Source organism: Arvicanthis niloticus, chromosome 29 (genome assembly GCF_011762505.2).
Source record: "Arvicanthis niloticus isolate mArvNil1 chromosome 29, mArvNil1.pat.X, whole genome shotgun sequence".
NCBI lineage: Eukaryota > Metazoa > Chordata > Mammalia > Rodentia > Muridae > Arvicanthis > Arvicanthis niloticus.
This window is the reverse complement of record NC_133437.1, coordinates 20670225-20689274: the sequence shown is the minus strand read 5'-3', so window position 1 is coordinate 20689274 and position 19050 is coordinate 20670225. Positions and strand designations below refer to the sequence as shown.

The following is a 19050-nucleotide window of genomic DNA, read 5'->3' as shown; positions in this document are numbered from 1 at the left end:
TTTAAGGAAAGCCAGATTATTAAATAGCTACAAAAGATCAATGATAGCGTTTCTTATCGTGGCTCCTAAGAGGGAAACTGAACTGCTTTGTCCTCAGCGGTGTAGGGGAGAGAGTGGGCACTGATGTCTGTAATCTCACTAGGACAAGGCTTGAGCACCAACTAGCAGGAGTTCAAGGCCACTGTGGGCCAGGGTGGGCCAGGGTGGGCTCCATAGTGGATTGAGGCCAATGTGGGCTCCATGGTGGATTAAAGCCAGTGTGGGCCAGTGTGGGCCAGTATGAGCTCCATGGTGGATTGAGGCCAGAGTGGGCTTTGTTGTGGATTGAAGCCACTGTGGGCTAATAAACTGTTTCAAGCACGGACAAGTGTGCACACACAGAAAGGTGGGAGCAAGGAGGGAGAGAGAGAAAAAAATTACACAATGGATTGGGATAAGGTAGGAAAGCATTGAGGAAAATGAAAGACTCTCCGGAGTGAAACCAACTTCAGACGTGTGTACTTCTTAAAATGAAGTTTACTTTCTGTTGCTGTTGTGATTTAGATACGCCCGGACAGGAAGCTAACGAGACCGAGTCTGAGCGGTCCATCTCCCCGCTGCTTTTTGAAGATAGTCCTCCTGATTTGCAACCCCAAGGACGTCCTTTCCAACTGAACTCTGAAGAACAAAACAATCCTCAAATAGCCCAAAATCCAGTTGTTTTTGGAACATCGGCTGAGGAAGTGGTAAAGGAAATTCGCTTCAGAATTGAACAAAAAACAACACTGACAGCCAGTGCAGGTATTTAAAGGTATATTAACGGTAGCTGTTCCTCATTGTAAAGTAGATGGTGACATTGGATTTGTCTGCTAGTAACTTTTACCTAATAAGGTTTGTTAAACCTTCAGGTAAGCTGTAATTAAGCAAAAAAAAAAAAGAAAGAAAGAAAGAAAAAGGCAAAAAAGCTATCATAAGTTCTTAAGCCTAAAATAGTGATCCATAAATGCAAAATATATTTTCATGTTGGATTTGCACAGTGTATTTGATTGGCACTTGTCCTAGATTGCTTTGGAGGAGCCTAGCATAAATGCAGGTTGGTGAACCTCTCCTCACTTCCACCAAGAAAAAGATCAACTTGTATCATAGCAACTTAAGACCATCTGGTTTAAAAAAAAAAAAAAAAGGAAGAGAAAGCCAACCATGCCGCTCCCCCCCCCCTCCAGTTTACGTGTATCAGCGACCCCTAGGAGCATCTGGGGGCCTGAGCATAGGGACTAATAATGGTTGAACCATTTGTCACAAAGCTGCTGCATTATCTTAAAGACGTATGTGACTAGGTTAATGTTTCTCTATTCCAGAACATAATCAGCTTTAGGAAAATATCTACAAAAACCAAAATGAATTATTAATGAATATATTTTGATACGCCTGCTATAAGTTTTCTTGATAAGACTCCTAGAATTGTAAAACATCATGTGTGGTGGTTTACTTTGTAACAATAAAGATTAAAGGTTTTATATTGTTGTTGCTTTTATTATAAGTGAAAATACTTAATTTTTTAATGTAGAAGATTGACATTGAGGAAAACTTTTTAAAAATTGAGAATCTATCATCACAAACTATATCCTAAACCTTTTCTGAGAAATCAATAAGAATCTGCTAAAATAATCTTTTATTCCTAGTACAGTCATAAGTAAAGGAGTGATACTTAATATACTTGGTTCAGAAGTTACTCCTGAATTCTAAGATGTGGGGGCTGAACTATTTCTCATGTCACCAGCTGCCACAGCTAATCTATTCCCTTTCCCTAAAACCCCAGGAAGTCCTGGGGAGAGTGTCGGTACCCGGATGTCATGTTTAAGTGTCATTCCAGAGCATTTGCTTTAACTTTCATTTCCTTATCACATAATCAACTCTATAGCAGCTTTTTGGAGTGAATGGAGTGCTCTTCTTTTTAAGGCATCGCCCCCAATACAATGTTAGCGAAAGTGTGCAGTGATAAGAACAAGCCAAATGGACAGTACCAAATCCTCCCCTGCAGGAGTGCGGTGATGGACTTCATCAAGGACCTGCCTATTAGAAAGGTAAGGTCTTGTAGAAAGCTATCATTTGTGAATACATTCTGAATTCTGAGTCCCCACGGCTCTCAACCCCTGTGGGCGTCACAGACCAGACATCCTGCATATCAGATATTTGTATTACGAGTCATAAAGGTAGCATATGTTTAGGGTCACCACAGCATGCAAGGCTGTATTAAAGAGTCACAATGTTAGGAAGGCTGAGAGCCACTGGCTGAGAGCAATCATCTTTGCTGGATAGTTGTGAACCATGGTAGCATGTGAGAGCTTTGCTGGGTGGCTGAACGTGCACTTGAAACTTGCTGTGGAACCCTGAGCGTCATGTTTAAGAAGCTCTGCTGCTGGAGAGCTTAAAGTAACGCACAAGATGGTAGGCTTTAAGTACATCCCAACCGAGGAGAAAGGACACAAGGAGCTCCTGCAGGAGTGCCTGCAGCTAGAACCTACGCTGTAACTGTAGAATGAAAAATTATAAAGATCATTTTGTAAAATATATATAGGCTTTTTCTTTACCCCTAGACCTGAGCAAAAGAATGCAGGCTCACCAGTTCCAGAAAGTGGAACTGAATGTAAGATTTCAGGCCTTCACTGCCCCGTGATGCATTCCGGGAGGAGGACATTATCCCTGAGTCAGAGGATACTTGCTAGATTAACATTCCTCAAGCCTCAGAGAAGAGAACCCACCTGTGGGTGGGGAAGACCCAAAGCAGGAAGACACATTCCTGACCACAAAGAGAAATACAAGTCATCTAGGTGAGACTGAGAAATAGTTGAGCTAGTGACAGGGCAAGACCACATTTTGAGAATACAGAGTGTTTTCCACATGACCCTGATTCACTTAGGTTGTGTTTCTCTGGAATTCTTCGCTATTTTCATTGTTATATTTCCTTAGCAACCTTTCACCACCCCGCTCACTCTCCAGGTTTGTGGTTTCCCCCTTTAAAAATCCTTCTCAGACTGACTAGCTTTGTCAATTCAACTCCTGCATGAGTGAACCGAATTGACCTTGGCTAGCCAACTCTCCCTAATAAACCTCTGCTGATTGCATCCAGGTACGGTGTCATCGATTTTTGGGTGGCCGTGATTTCCTGAGACTTGAGTAAGGGTCTCCCGTGTTGGGGGGTCTTCATAACCTACGCTGTCTCAGCCTCCAGTCCAGTTGCTGCCAGATGAGCGGGTATGAACTCCAAAGGGATACAGAGTTTTGTTTCTGACAAAATTGAACCAAAATACTTCACCACCTCTAAGATGATACATTTTCCCACAAGGTTCTAGAAACGGTCTATTTTGTTATTTGTAGCTTCGGAACTTTTGTATTCTATGTCTTCTTTACTTTTATAATTAAGGATTTTTAAATTATTATTGTATAAGTAATGATTTCTAAATGAGATTTTAAAATATCACCAATATTTTAATTGATCCAATATTTGAACCTAGAACTTAAAAAAAATGGGACACCTATTCATTCATACCTTAGAAAATCTACTGTATGTATATAGTATCCAGGGGTCATTAACACTGGGATCTTTGCTATACAGCCTTTTCCTTGAACATTGAGTGATACCTTATAGAAATTCAATCTTGTCCATTATTTTAAACAGGCTCTAGACTATCATGTAGTATACAGTTCAATTGTTAAAAAATATAAAGTTTTTTTTTCTTTTATCATTTTAGAGATGGTGAAGTACTTCGGTTTAGTTTTGTCAAAAATAAAATTCTGTATCCCTTTGGAGTGAGGGTATTAGAATATTAAAGACACATAAATACTATACTAAAAAGTTTCATTGGTTTGCTCTACTACTTCCAAAACTTGTATGACCACAGAAGTCTTTTTTTTAAATCCCCTTAAATTTTTCTATTAAATTAGGCTATGTGACCAAAAATAATAACTGTTTTCTTACATGACATATGAAAATAGCAAGAGAGGATTATAATCTTCCCCTGGGAACGTCACTCAACAGCAGACTGTTTACTCAGCAGGTTCAAGACTCTGAGTTCAAGCCTCAGCATCAACAGCATTCCCTTCAGACACACGCGCCTGCACTAAATTATAAATACTGGTTCATCTGCTGTACTATACTCAGTTTTACTAAATATGGGTTCTTTTCTAGGTTTCTGGAATAGGAAAAGTTACAGAGAAAATGTTAATGGCTCTCGGGATTGTTACTTGCACAGAGCTGTACCAACAGAGAGCGTTGCTTTCTCTCCTTTTCTCGGAAACGTCTTGGCATTATTTTCTTCACATCGCACTGGGTCTAGGTTCAACAGACCTGGCAAGGTATCTGTAGCGTTATTCAGCTTTTTATCGTTTTCATTATGATTTATCAGTATCAGTTTGAACCTTTGAGATAAAGGCGATTTCAAAATGTTTTTTAAATTCATTTTGACTGCTTTAGTTTAGCAACTGTCCTAGCTAAAGTTATCAGTTTGCCTATGGAAAAAAAGAGATAATGTATCATTTCTATATATGGGCTTCAGCAGTGAGGAATGATGGTTACTTCTGTCCCCTTCCTGTCTCATTCTGTTGCCACACTGTAAGAGATAGGTCAGTGTTGAGGGTGTTGATGAAAGACAGGTGGTTTATGTTGCACAGTTTATTCCTTAAGCAAGATTTAATGATACTTTGAAATTCCTTAGCTGCAGTCCATTTAGTTTTCAGGTGTGTGAGTGAGTGCTGAGCTGTTGACCCTGGTGTAGGCACTGGAGACAGTGACAGTGGGTTGGACAAGGTCCTGCCTTGCTGGAGTTTACCACCAGTATAAGAAACAGAAAATGGCCAAAGAAACGGATGAAGAAAGAAAGGCAGAGCGGGGCCATGAAAAGGGACATCAGAGGTCAGTGTGGGGTGACAAGGTTATCCGGAGTTGGAGGCCAGAAAAAGATGACAATGTAGAATGTGGTGACTGTTTCCACTGCAACCTAGGAGGTGAGACACCCAAACAAAAGTCCTGTACTTAGTTCTTCACTTTCTCATTTGGGCTTCTTGTGGACGAATAAAAAGAAGCAAAAGAGAAGAGTGGAAATCATAAAAATCAGTCCTAGGCAGTGTGTTTATCATGATCTGTCCTGTTAGTGAACCTTCCAAAGACCTTATGATGTCCTGTTATCTGGGGGGAGGGTAGATAGATGTGGTTAGATTACTCCTCCCTAAATGTTGAAATTAGATACATCATGCCTGGCTTCCTTTATATATATTCCTATATAATTGTTCAAATTAAAGGACAGCAATAAAATCAAAGAGGATATGGATAAAATTAATTACAAAAACTGCAAAGTCTGATAATGATTAGAGGCTAGCCTAAGCTACACACATAGTGAGCCCTGTCAGTCAGAGAGGAGGCGGGACAGCAACGATGGCAGTAGACATCATTCTCAAGTCCTGTGCTCTTCGTTCTCTTGAGGCCACAGTTAAAAGATTTTCGTCTCAAGTGTGCATCATGGAAGATAAAATCACAGTACTGTAAATGATCTAGTTTCTTATTTAATCCAGATAAGGTCATCTTTTTCCCCATTATACTTAGGGTATTCTCTCTTTTGAACACACTGCCCTTTTGTTGTTGTTGTTGTTGTTGTTTGTTTGTTTGTTTACTTTTTTGGTTCTTGTGATTTATTGAACGTCACATGTTTTTGGCATGTGCTCTATTACTGAGCTGTGTTGGGAGCCAACTTTTAGCAGAAAGCGGCTAGAAAGCAGCTCTCAACTTTGCAGCCATCTCGAACCATATACCCTGATAGAGACTTGTTTTTCAACAGCCTACAGCAGCTGAGCACACTCTGACACTGGGTATATTTTATTCACTAGTCTCTCTGTGTGCTCGAGCAGTTTAGGCATAGTTCATCCGTGAGTACTTGGACAGTGAATAAAGCACATGTTACTTCAATTTCTTTAGTTCAGTGGCCCCTATTAGAGTAGCTTAGTCCAGTCAAAGTAGTTGGTTTAGATTCTCAGTCATTATCCTTCTCTTAATGAGTCATGGGTGACCTGTAGGAGAGGAGTTGGTGCACCAGCCCCCGAATGAAGAAGCAGCATTGACTTATGTAGAGGTCCATGGATGCTGAGGCTGACAGCGGATGCTGTGGCTGACAGCTGCTGGACTGCTGCCTCCTAGTTCCATACATCAGACTTTTAATAGAAGCAAGTTATAAACCTAGTTTTCATTTTGTTTTCTACTATAGATATAGACTTGGTCCATGAACGTGAAATCAAATTAGTATCTTATCTATGTATGTCACAGTGACAGTTTCATTTTTAGATTTACAAGAAACCCACAGTGGGTTTTGCAAGATATAATTTTTTAATGACATCTTTAGAGAGGATGTGGGGGAGGGAGTGCTGTAGAGGTGGCTGGGCAGGTGAAAGCACTGGCCATTGTTCTGGAGGACTTGGTTTCCACTCCTAGCTCACCCACATGGTGGCTCACAGATGGTGGCTCCGGTTTCAGGGGACACAGCGCTCTCTCCTGCTGTCTGTGAGTGCTGAACACACACACGGCACAGACATACAGACATATATACAGGCAAAACTCCCACACACATAAAATTAGTTAGTTAAAACGAGTATATTAAATTCTCTTATTGACTAAAACCAACTCAGTTTTCTTTGAGCTAGAAATAACCTTTTTTTTTTCTCTCATTTCAAGGGATGGAGAAAGGAAAAGTATGAGCGTTGAAAGGTAATATTTGTTGTCTTATATAAATAAAAATAAGGTTAATGACGTGTGATTCAGTGTATATTGAACTGTTTCAAGTTCATTTATAGTAAAGTATCACTATAATAAAAAAAAAAACTTCACAGTTTTTGGCAGCTTATACTCCTAAGGTAAACCTAAGCTCAATACACTGTCTTTGGTTGCTATACTCACAGTAAGACAACATGGTCAACATTTATATTTTTTAATACTGATGTTACTCCAGTTTAGTGAAAACTAAACACTTTGGGATTTCTAATCTTCTTTATAAGACTAAATGTTTGCCTGACAATCCTAAGACATTACAGTGGGAGTTCCAGGAACTTCAGATATTGGCCAATATCTGAGCAGAGGTTTTAAGTTACATGTTGAGAGCACATCTGATCCAAATTTCTGAAGTCTGAAGTGTTCCAAATCCCAAGACTTCTGAGAGCTGAGATTCTATGTCGCACGTGGGAGCTTTGCCCCTCATTTTAGGGGACGGGTCACAGTCAAACACAGATCATTGGAATACCGTGTATAAGGTATATACACAACAAATTAAACCTGGGTTCCATCTGAGGATATCTCACTGTGCACAAACAGATATTACAAAACAAATTAAAAACAAAAAATCTTCAAATCTTCCTTCTTAAGTGTTTCAGATAAAGGGTGTAACCTGAGGTAATATTGGTAAAGGAAAGCCTAGCAGTGGTTCTCAGCCTTCCTGATGCTGCGACCCTTTAGTACAGTTCCTCATGTTGTGGTGGCCCCCAACCATGAAATTACTTTTATTCTTCGTAACTGTAAACTTGCTACTGTTATGAATTGCAATGTAAATATCTGTGTTTTCCGATGGTTCTCGGTAACCCCTGTGAAAGCGGTGGTCAACGTCCAAAGGGGTCACAACCCATAGGTTGAAAACCACTGACTTAGAGATTGTCTAGTGTTGGGGGCTTAGAATCTTGTTTGGAGTCACATGAAATCTTAATGGAACTTTGTTTAAGGAGAGATGTGTATATTTTACAAGTTTACCAATTATTTGCTCAACGTGTCAACATTCTATTGAGACATATAAGAACCACTACCTGTTTTTGTTTGTTTGTTTGTTTGTTTGTTTTTTAATTTCGTACTCTCCTGGATTTTTAAAAAATGCTTTAGGGGCATCAAGTTTGGTATGGAAGTAGGGAGGAAGGTCCCAGATTACAGTCATGTAGAAGAAGCTTCTTCTCCAATATGGAAGAGCACACGATAAGAAAGCTCCAATGTGGCAGTTAAAAATGAGTGAGGGATGGACACAGTGGTGCGTGCCTTTAATCCTAGCACTGTGGAGGGGGAGATGGGCTCATCTCTGTGAACTCAGGGGCAGCTTGGTCTATAGAGCAAGTTCTAGTCCAACCAGGGCTGCAAAAGGAGGTCGTGTCTTAAGAAGAGAGAGAGCATAAAGTTGAGGGTTTTGCTGATCACTGTGCCTATACAAATGGCTTTTGATCACTCAAACAGATATTTTTACTTAATTATGTGTTAGGTTATGTGAAAACTTTAATTTATGTCAAAGAAAATACAGTGCCGAGCTATTTGAATGTACTCTATCATTACCAAGTTATTCATCTGTAGTTTTACATTGTGCACAAACATCCTTCTTGTTTCTCCAGGACATTCAGTGAGATAAGTAAAACAGAGGAACAGTACAGCTTGTGCCAAGAACTGTGCACTGAGCTCGCCCACGATCTCCAGAAGGAAGGACTTAAGGTACTGGATTTTGATGGGAGTTTTAGTTTTTAGTTTGTGTTTTGTTTTTCCATTATAGGATCCTACTACTCTAAGTGAAGAGAACACACGTTTATTAAAGCTAGAGACAGATACAGTAGAACAGGGCTATTCCCATCAGTCAGGAACACAGTGAGCCTGACGTCTGTGAGAGCGGTGCTGAGGTCACTCCACGAAGGTCAGTTTGTGACACTAAAATGGCTCCATGGTCATGAAGGGCATCTTTGTACCCTTAACAATACATGAGAGTCACACGCTAGATCATTGCTACTACATGAGAGTCACACGCTAGATCATTGCTACTACATGAGAGTCACACGCTAGATCATTGCTACTACATGAGAGTCACACGCTAGATCATTGCTACTACATGAGAGTCACACGCTAGATCATTGCTACTACATGAGAGTCACACGCTAGATCATTGCTACTACATGAGAGTCACACGCTAGATCATCATTGCTACTACATGAGAGTCACACGCTAGATCATTGCTACTACATGAGAGTCACACGCTAGATCATTGCTACTACATGAGAGCCACACGCTAGATCATTGCTACTACATGAGAGTCACACGCTAGATCATTGGTTCTACATGAGAGTCACACGCTAGATCATTGCTACTACATGAGAATCACATGCTAGATCATTGTTACTACATGAGAGTCACATGCTAGATCATTGCTACTACAGTGGAGCCACACGCTAGATCATTGCTACTACATGAGAGTCACACGCTAGATCATTGCTACTACATGAGAGTCACACGTTAGATCATTGCTACTACATGAGAGTCACACGCTAGATCATTGCTACTACATGAGAGTCACACGCTAGATCATTGCTACTACATGAGAGTCACGCGCTAGATCATTGCCACTACATGAGAGTCACGCGCTAGATCATTGCCACTACATGAGAGTCACACGCTAGATCATTGCTACTACATGAGAGTCACACGCTAGATCATTGCTACTACATGAGAGTCACGCGCTAGATCATTGCTACTACATGAGAGTCACACGCTAGATCATTGCTACTACATGAGAGTCACGCGCTAGATCATTGCTACTACATGAGAGTCACACGCTAGATCATCATTGCTACTACATGAGAGTCACACGCTAGATCATCATTGCTACTACATGAGAGTCACACGCTAGATCATTGCTACTACATGAGAGCCACACACTAGATCATTGCTACTACATGAGAGTCACACGCTAGATCATTGGTTCTACATGAGAGTCACACGCTAGATCATTGCTACTACATGAGAATCACATGCTAGATCATTGTTACTACATGAGAGTCACATGCTAGATCATTGCTACTACAGTGGAGCCACATGCTAGATCATTGCTACTACATGAGAGTCACACGTTAGATCATTGCTACTACATGAGAGTCACACGCTAGATCATTGCTACTACATGAGAATCACATGCTAGATCATTGTTACTACATGAGAGTCACATGCTAGATCATTGCTACTACAGTGGAGCCACATGCTAGATCATTGCTACTACATGAGAGTCACACGCTAGATCATTGCTACTACATGAGAGTCACACGTTAGATCATTGCTACTACATGAGAGTCACACGCTAGATCATTGCTACTACATGAGAGTCACACGCTAGATCATTGCTACTATATGAGAGTCACACGTTAGATCATTGCTACTACATGAGAGTCACATGCTAGATCATTGCTACTACATGAGAGTCACACGCTAGATCATTGCTACTACATGAGAGTCACGCGCTAGATCATTGCTACTACATGAGAGTCACACGTTAGATCATTGCTACTACATGAGAGTCACACGCTAGATCATTGCTACTACATGAGAGTCACACGCTAGATCATTGCTACTACATGAGAGTCACACGCTAGATCATTGCTACTACATGAGAGTCACACGCTAGATCATTGCTACTACATGAGAGTCACACGTTAGATCATTGCTACTACATGAGAGTCACACGCTAGATCATTGCTACTACATGAGAGTCACGTGCTAGATCATTGTTACTACATGAGAGTCACATGCTAGATCATTGCTTCTACATGAGAGTCACATGCTAGATCATTGCTACTACATGAGAGTCACACGCTAGATCATTGCTACTACAGTGGAGCCACATGCTAGATCATTGCTACTACATGAGAGTCACACGCTAGATCATTGCTACTACATGAGAGTCACACGTTAGATCATTGCTACTACATGAGAGTCACATGCTAGATCATTGCTACTACATGAGAGTCACACGCTAGATCATTGCTACTACATGAGAATCACGTGCTCGATCATTGCTACTACATGAGAGTCACACGTTAGATCATTGCTACTACATGAGAGTCACACGCTAGATCATTGCTACTACATGAGAGTCACGCACTAGATCATTGCTACTACATGAGAGTCACACGCTAGATCATTGCTACTACATGAGAGTCACACGCTAGATCATTGCTTCTACATGAGAGTCACACACTAGATCATTGCTACTACATGAGAGTCACGCACTAGATCATTGCTACTACATGAGAGTCACACGCTAGATCATTGTTACTACATGAGAGTCACACACTAGATCATTGCTATTACATGAGAGTCACACGCTAGATCATTGCGTCTACATGAGAGTCACACACTAGATCATTGCTACTACATGAGAGTCACGTGCCAGGAGAGACAAAGGCAAAGGGAAGGCCTTTTCTACAACTGCGTCCTCTGATCATAAATCCTTCTCCAATCATCACTGAAGGTTTTGCTCACCGAGACAGTGACCTTCTAACACAGGGGCTGTATTTCAGGGCTCTAATCCTGGTTGCTAAACACCCTGAGAAGAGCATCCTGAAATGCTCTGAACTGCCAAGTTTGTAATCTTCCTTCAGGAGAGTCCACATTTAGTATTTCCTTAATCCCCTCAAGCCAGAGTTAGTTTTACAAAGTGTAATACAAAAGTATTAAAAAGTTCCTGGAGAAACTTGGAGTGTTTGAGGAGCAATTTTACTTCTAACTTAATAGCTCGAGTGTAAAATAGTTTATCTTTGAATTTTTTTAATGCACTTTTAATTGTAGAATCATTTCAGATTTAAAGGGCTGCTTCCAAGAGAACATAGAAATGTCCATTATCCTTGTCACCCGGCTCCTCAACTGTTAACACTTCATACCACCATAGATACTTGTCAAACTGGAGAGTGATGACAGCACTTGCTATTAGCCAAGCTTCAGACTGCCTTTGGCTTCTCTTGTCTTCCTGCTCATTTCTCTCCAGGATTCTCTCCGGGGACCCACATAGTGTCCTGTCTCCTAAGGTTGCTCTGTGAGTTTGATAACCTTTCCCTCTTTGTAAAACTGACAGTCTTGATAAGCACTGGCCATGTGTCCTATAGAATGCCACTGTCTCATTTGTCCCATGTCATAGGCTACAGATATTTAGAAAGAATAGCACGGAGGTGAAGTAGCCTTCCCATCCTCTCCTGTCAACGTCATCACCTAGTTAAGGGAATGTGTGACAGGCTCTGCTGCCTGAAGTTACTGATTCTTCCTCAGGAAATGAGTCAGGAGTTGAACTTACCCTCAAGTGAAACAGCTGCCAGTTACTTCCACACACACCAAGGAAATACTCAAATTCCTCCCCAACTGAAACCTCATGTCCTCAAGTCACTAGCCATACAGATGATCCTTAGAGGTGTCTGTCAGAGCACTCTGGCAAGTGGTTGTCATGGAGTAAGTGTGGGCTATTCATTCCCCCTGACTTTCAAAACTGAATTACCTTCGGGGGATGTACAGTAAAAGTAAAGGTGATTAGTTAACTTTGCCCATCATGTAAAAATAGTTTTTAATTAATTGAGGTAGGAATAGTCATTATATGCTAAGTGATATTTTCAGACATGGATTTTAATTTTGACAGTTTTCATGACCGTGTTTTATAAAAGCTGATCCCACTTTTGTATCCTTATATACAAACAGGCTCGTTAAACTTTTCTAATCTGCAAACAACCTTCTACAAGTTGTGAAACCTTCCATATTAATGTGCTGCATATGTTGTAGGGAAGAACTGTTACCATTAAGCTGAAGAACGTGAATTTTGAAGTAAAAACTCGAGCATCTACAGTTCCATGGGCCATTTCTACTGCAGAGGAAATATTTGCCATTGCTAAGGAGCTGCTAAGGACAGAAGTTAATGCGGGTTCTCCACATCCCCTGCGGTTAAGACTGATGGGTAGGTAGGCCTCTCTCTCTCTCTCTCTCTCTCTCTCTCTCTCTCTCTCTCTCTCTGCCCTTCTATTTATTTGTTTATTTATTTTCCCCTTAAATGTTCAATAATGCCCCCTTCATAAAAAGGAAAACCATTCAACTTGGAAATCTTTCCCTCCCCTCTGTTTATTTCTGAAACTGTTTAAGAGCTGAGCTTCTTGGTCTATGCGATCAGCTGTAATTCCTAGAACCGGATGCACACACAGAATGGAATTTTCTTATCTTTATTTTTTTCTGAAGTCCTTGAGGCACAATGTTTCAAGACTCAAAACATAACAGATTTGAGAAACAAATCCAGGGCACTCTAATTATATCCTGTAATACTCTCTTGGTGATCTGGAACACCATGACATAATGAAACGTGGATGTTTTTGTCACTCAACAACAACAGCACGTTTGTTATTTAAATTATGAGGACACTAAATAATATCACGCCAATTTAGTCTATATCACTCTGTGCTATGGTTTCTAGACATTTTGGATTTCAAAATCACAAATCAAGATTATGACACTGTGAAACCACACTGCCAGCCACTATCTGTTGGAAACAGTAGTTTACAGTTCCGAGTGAACTGTAAGAGAGAGTGCCAAGACAGCTCATTAGTCTCACTTTCACACCTAGAGGTAGCAAACAGTGAGGCCACTGCAGGAAGTCTATTAAAAAGAGCCAAAGAGCAAGTGTCTATAGAAACTTTCTTTGTAATTGCAAAACTTGGAAGCAAGCAAGATATAATTAAGTGGATTGATAAACTGTATGTCCAGACAACAGAATAATGTCCAGCATGTAAATGAGCTTCAAAAGGACATGAGGGAAACTTAAGTAAATATTGTAAGCATAAGAAGCCAGTGTTGTGTGATTGGCATCTTGAAAAAGGCAAAACCTTAGAGATGGTAAAGACAGTATTGCCCAAGGGGAAAGATGAAGGCAGAGGATTTGAAGCTAATGAAACAACTATGTATTGTAAAAGTAACTTTTATTCCCCTGATGTAACTGTCATCTCTGAGGCTTACTGCATCTGCTAACCTAGATGTAGTCCCAGAAGCTTCTAGCCTCCAGCTTCTAGGTAATCTAACCTAGGCCTAGAATGTTTTCAGCCTCTGACACTTCCTGCTGAATAAATTTACCCTTCCTAGTTCTTTCTGAACCCTGGCTGGCTGATTCAACTCAGCTGTTCCGGCTCAAAGCTTTTCTCCAAGCTGACTGATTACATCTGGCTTCTGTCTTAGCCTCTGACTTTTTGCTCTGCTTGGCTTCAAACTAACTCTGGCAATCCGTTCTAATCTGGTTCCTTCTCATTCTCTGGCTTGTTCTGTCTTCCCTGTGTCTAGCTTGTTCTCTCTCTCTCTCTGCAACCTGTCTTGGTAAAACTGTCTCCTCCCTCTCTCTGCCCTGTCTCTTCTTATGTTGCCTCTTTGCTCTCTGTTCTCATAAAAGTTGGGCATATCCTATTCTGTCAAATCTTTCTCTGATTCATCACTTTGTCTGCCACTCAGTTAGACATCACTTTCAAACATGGATGCTTCTTTCTACAAATTAACTTTACCTTCATTGTTTGGGATTAATGGTGTGTACTAAGATATGTCTGTATTCCAGCAAGAGGGATTAAAGGTGTATGCTAACAGTGTGTCTGTATTCTAGCCAGAGTAGCCATGTTGCTGGATTAAAATTTCTCTCCAGTATACAATTCTATAATGGTGACTATGTGTCTTTATAACTACATCTAAACTCATAGAATGAAAACTACCAAGATTAAATTCTTAGGTAAACTATAGTGTTTGGGTAATAGTGGTGTGTGTGTGTGTGTGTGTGTGTGTGTGTGTGTGTGTGTGAATGACAATACATGATATGTGGGAATATTCTGTTCAATTGTTGTGTGAAAATGAAACACTCCTTAAAAAGTTAAGCCTATTGAAAAAGATCAGCACTGAAGAGTCTCTGTAGTTGACTCCAATTGATTACTTTCTACTTACTGATATTGAAAGTTCTATATAATCATGCCAACCCCAACAGATTAACAGTTACTGATACTCAATTTTATAAAGCAAAGTAAATTCTTCTTTATAATACCTGCCATGAAGCCAGTGTCCTTTAACTTGAAAAATACTGGTCTGTGAATATAGCTAAGTGGTAAATTATATGCCTAACATTTGAAAGACTGTATATACAGGCCCAAACTTTAGCACTTAAAAAATGTGTGTTGTGTATGTGTGTGTACATCTCCAGTGGTACTTATTTCTCTGTAGTTTACCTGTACATACATGTCATAATAGTATTGTTTTCCGTGCTTTGTCCTTGTTGGGAGTGAATGTCTGTACAATTTGAGACTGACTGGTTTTGGTCTCATTTAGGTGTCCGGATGTCTACTTTTTCGAATGAAGATGACAGGAAACACCAACAAAGGAGCATCATTGGTTTCTTACAGGCTGGAAACCATGCTTTGTCATCTACTGGGTATATTCTAGACAAAACTGACAAAACTGAGCTTGTAAAGCCCTTAGAAATGTCTCATAAGAAGAGTTTCTTTGATAAAAAGCGATCAGAAAGAATCTCGAACTGTCAAGACACACCCAGATGTAAAATTTCGGGTCAGCCAACTTTACAGACCGTGGAACCATCCCAAGCATTAAAGAAGATGAGCAAGAGTTTTGAAACATCAGAGAATTCAAATGACTGTCAGACATTTATATGTCCAGTTTGCTTTAAGGAGCAAGAAGGTTTCAGTCTGGAAGCTTTTAATGAACACGTTGATGCCTGTCTTGATGGACCATCAACCAGTGAGAACTCAGAAATGCCCTGTTACTCACGTGCTTCCTCTGCAGACATCGGTCAGAAGGAAGCTGCACACCACTCTATTTCACTGTGGGAGAAACAGGGGCATGAAAATGGAGAGATCACTTCAGTAGATGGTGCAGGTCTAACAGAGACTGAAGACAGATCACTGAAAGCAGCAGATATGGACACTCTAGGGAATAATCACAGCAAAGAGGAATATCCTGATACTTCAAACGGATCTTGTCCTATATCATTGGCAAATGAAACTGTCAGTATATTAAGTAGGCAAGAATCTGCCCAGCCCTGTACAGATGAGGTAGTAACAGGAGCTCTAGTTTGTCCTGTTTGTAACCTAGAGCAAGAGACTTCTGATCTTACCGTCTTCAACATACATGTGGATATTTGCTTAAATAAAGGCATAATCCAAGAGCTGAGAAATAGTGAAGTTAATTTGGTTAAGCAACCCAAAGTAAGCTCAGGAAGCACTGGTAAGCATGTAGTCGCTAAGGGGAGGAGGGGAGGCAGGCCAGTGGCTAAGAGCACGTGCAACTCTTGTGTGTCTTTGTTTGGGCCCCAGAATGCACATGATGGCTCACAACCATCTGTAACTCCAGTGTCACAGAGTTCGGTACCCTCTACACACACACACACACACACACACACACACACACACACACACACACCACACATACACACCCCCCATTAGTTTAATTAATGTAACAATATTTTTAAAAATTAGTTTGGGATATGTATAATACCTTTAATCTGTTAGTTTTATAATTTCTGTGTGGCTTTTTTTTTAATGATTTTCTCTTTTCCATTGTGTAATTTCTTGACTTTTCTTTCCCTTGCAGACAGACTTCAGAAGGCTTCAGGAAGGACCAAAAGGTACGATTGGCTTGAGCTTCAGTGAAGAGAGCTTGTGGTTTGCTCTGAGCTTTAGGGGCGCAACTCTGCTTTCCTAAACTAACCAAGCAACATTTTCAAAGCTGTTTTTGCAGAATTCTTTTCACATATTTTCTTCTACATTGAAACTGTGTGTTCTTTCTCATTCCAGGCCAGGACTGAAGACGAAGGGCCCAGCATCGAAGAAAACAAAACCCCAAGGTCCCAGAAACACCCTTGATGGATTTTTTAAATGAACTTTGAACAATTTATCAACGTTTTTTATTGAAATTAGTATTTTCATAGTCAATGTATTTAATCTTCCTCATTTTAAATATACCCCTTTAAGGAAGACAAGTGCAATAACACCTCCCCCACATGACCTTTCTAAGAATATAGACTGAATATTAACTTATTTCTTTTGTATTTTCCTTAATAACCGTGAGAATTTCATTCCCAATATATATAATAAGTTGGAAGTCAGTCAGTCGTGTTAGAGACAACGAAAGAAGTGAGGTCAGAAGGCGATGCGTTATTTTATAGTGGATATAAAATACTTACAAGGACTCTGAGCTGTGTGCAAGCACTTCAGCCTCAGCTCCTCGGTGCTTAGACACCGTGTTGTCATTGATGCTACTGCACCTGCTCGTGTGTCTAAGTGTTCTGTGAGCAGATGTGCTTAGATTTAGCCATGATGTCCATGGAGAACAGTAGCTTAACAGAGAGAGCATGGGCATGCAGTTCCCTCCAGGAAAGTGATGCACAGTATTATCTGTGTTCAGAGGACCTGTTCAAACTGTTGTTATTTGTATTGTCTTACTTACCTTATGAATAGGCACTTGGTTCACATAAAAAAATACTTAGTCTGTAATTCAAAATTGTTTTTTTTTTTTAACTCAATACTTTAAATGGCAGTATTTCATTTCTTATCAATTATATTTGACTACAAATCTGCAGTAAAGAAGATAAGTTGTGTAGTTGCCTGGCTTTCATTCCCCTATCTGGGAGAAAATAGACAACTCCGAGGATGAGCCCTGAGGAGTCACTGCACTTACCATAGCTACTTCTCTGTCATCTCTGCTAATAGTTGTGGAAGACAGACTTGCAGCAGCACTGAGAGGCAGGGGCAGGAGGATCTCTGAATTCAAAGACAGCTTGATCTACAGAGTGAGTTCCAGAAAGAACAGCCTGGACCACACAGAGAAACCCTACCTCAGAAAACGAAAACGAAAAATGAAAAGAAAAAAAGGACTGAATCTTTTTTATAGTTTTGCCTTTGCATATTTTAATGCATTTACTATAGACAGAAAAATATTTGAGGGATCTTAGGACCGACCTTATATGCCCCAGTCTTAACCTGACTTTTGATTGCTAGATTTTAGTTGCTTAAAAATGGGCTTAAAGCTTGCTAAATACCTTATCTAATATTATATACCACAACAGTTCCAAAGCTATGGTGCTTTGGTTATTGATTATGATTTACTTATGTAAACTATTTGTAAAATTGAATTCAATGAAACTGATTTAATGTATTGAAAAATAGATATTACTGTATTTATTATTTTCTTCTATCTGAAGTTTATTTTTGTTCTTTACAGCATTAATAATAAATTATTTTCATGTAGATGCTACATTTAATTGAATGTCATATTTAATAATTTAAAATTTTTTTTAAATTAAAAAATTTTTGATGCATACTGTTACATTATTTTCTTCTCTTGTTCTTTCTCTTCCAACCCCTCCCATGTGCTCTCAATCCTCTCAAATCTATGACCTCTTTTTAAATATCGTTACATATATACTTATGTGTGTGTGTGTATGTTTATGTGTGTGTGTGTATGTGTGTGTATATGTTTGTGTATTTGTATGAGAATATGTGTGTGTATGTGTGTATGTGTGTGTGAGTGTGTGTATGTGTGTATGTTTAAGTGTGTGTGTATGTGTGTGTATATGTTTGTGTATGTGTGTGAAAGTATGTGTGTGTGAGTGTGTGTGTTTGTGTGAGTGTGTGTGTGAGTGTGTGGTTATGTGTGTGTGTGTATGCACATATTGTTACACATATGGTTACCTGCTGAGCTCATGTACTGTACATGTACTGTAGCTCATATGTATTTGTGTTTAGGGCTGACTAAACCGGATGACTTATTGAGGGGCTTGTCCCTGGAAAAGACTGGTCACCGTCTCTCAGCAGTCATTAATTACCTGTAGCCCTTCATCTAGGAGTGGAGCCTTGTGAGAGTTCCCCCTTCCATGTTGCCATGTTTAACTAGTGTTGTCGTTGTGCGGGTCTTGTTTGAATGACTATATTGCTGAGATTCTGTGTAATATGCAGAAGACAGCATCTGCAGACACCCCAGTCTTCTGGCTCTTACTGTCTTACCACCCCGTCTCCCACAGTGGTCCCTGAGCCTTAGTTGCAGGAGCTATGACGTAGATGCCTCCGCTGGAGTCTTATAGTCCCTTCTCAGTGAAGAAAACAGAGCTCCTTAGACAAGTGGCTGTTTCCTCACCAGACCTCCTAAGCCAGGAAGGAAGCTGACCTCTCCAGTCCCCGTGCAAGAGCCACGTCCTTCAAATTCCTTTGCATGTCCTCTCAACTTTGCATCATACCATACAAACC

At 40.2% G+C, this 19050-nt stretch overlaps 1 protein-coding gene across 1 annotated transcript in view; it reads left to right on the top strand.

Moving 5' to 3' along the window:
* The window catches only part of Polk (DNA polymerase kappa), a 61277-nt gene extending 43209 nt beyond the window's left edge, over positions 1-18068 (top strand). Inside the window, exons 7-15 of the mRNA XM_076927212.1 lie at positions 544-780; positions 1939-2063; positions 4169-4335; positions 6698-6730; positions 8380-8476; positions 12566-12737; positions 15122-16033; positions 16400-16433; positions 16603-18068. Of these exons, the coding sequence (XP_076783327.1) occupies positions 544-780; positions 1939-2063; positions 4169-4335; positions 6698-6730; positions 8380-8476; positions 12566-12737; positions 15122-16033; positions 16400-16433; positions 16603-16687 (1862 nt within the window). The 3' untranslated portion in view covers positions 16688-18068. The remainder of the gene's footprint in view (positions 1-543; positions 781-1938; positions 2064-4168; positions 4336-6697; positions 6731-8379; positions 8477-12565; positions 12738-15121; positions 16034-16399; positions 16434-16602) is intronic.
* Positions 18069-19050: the final 982 nt, after the last annotated feature.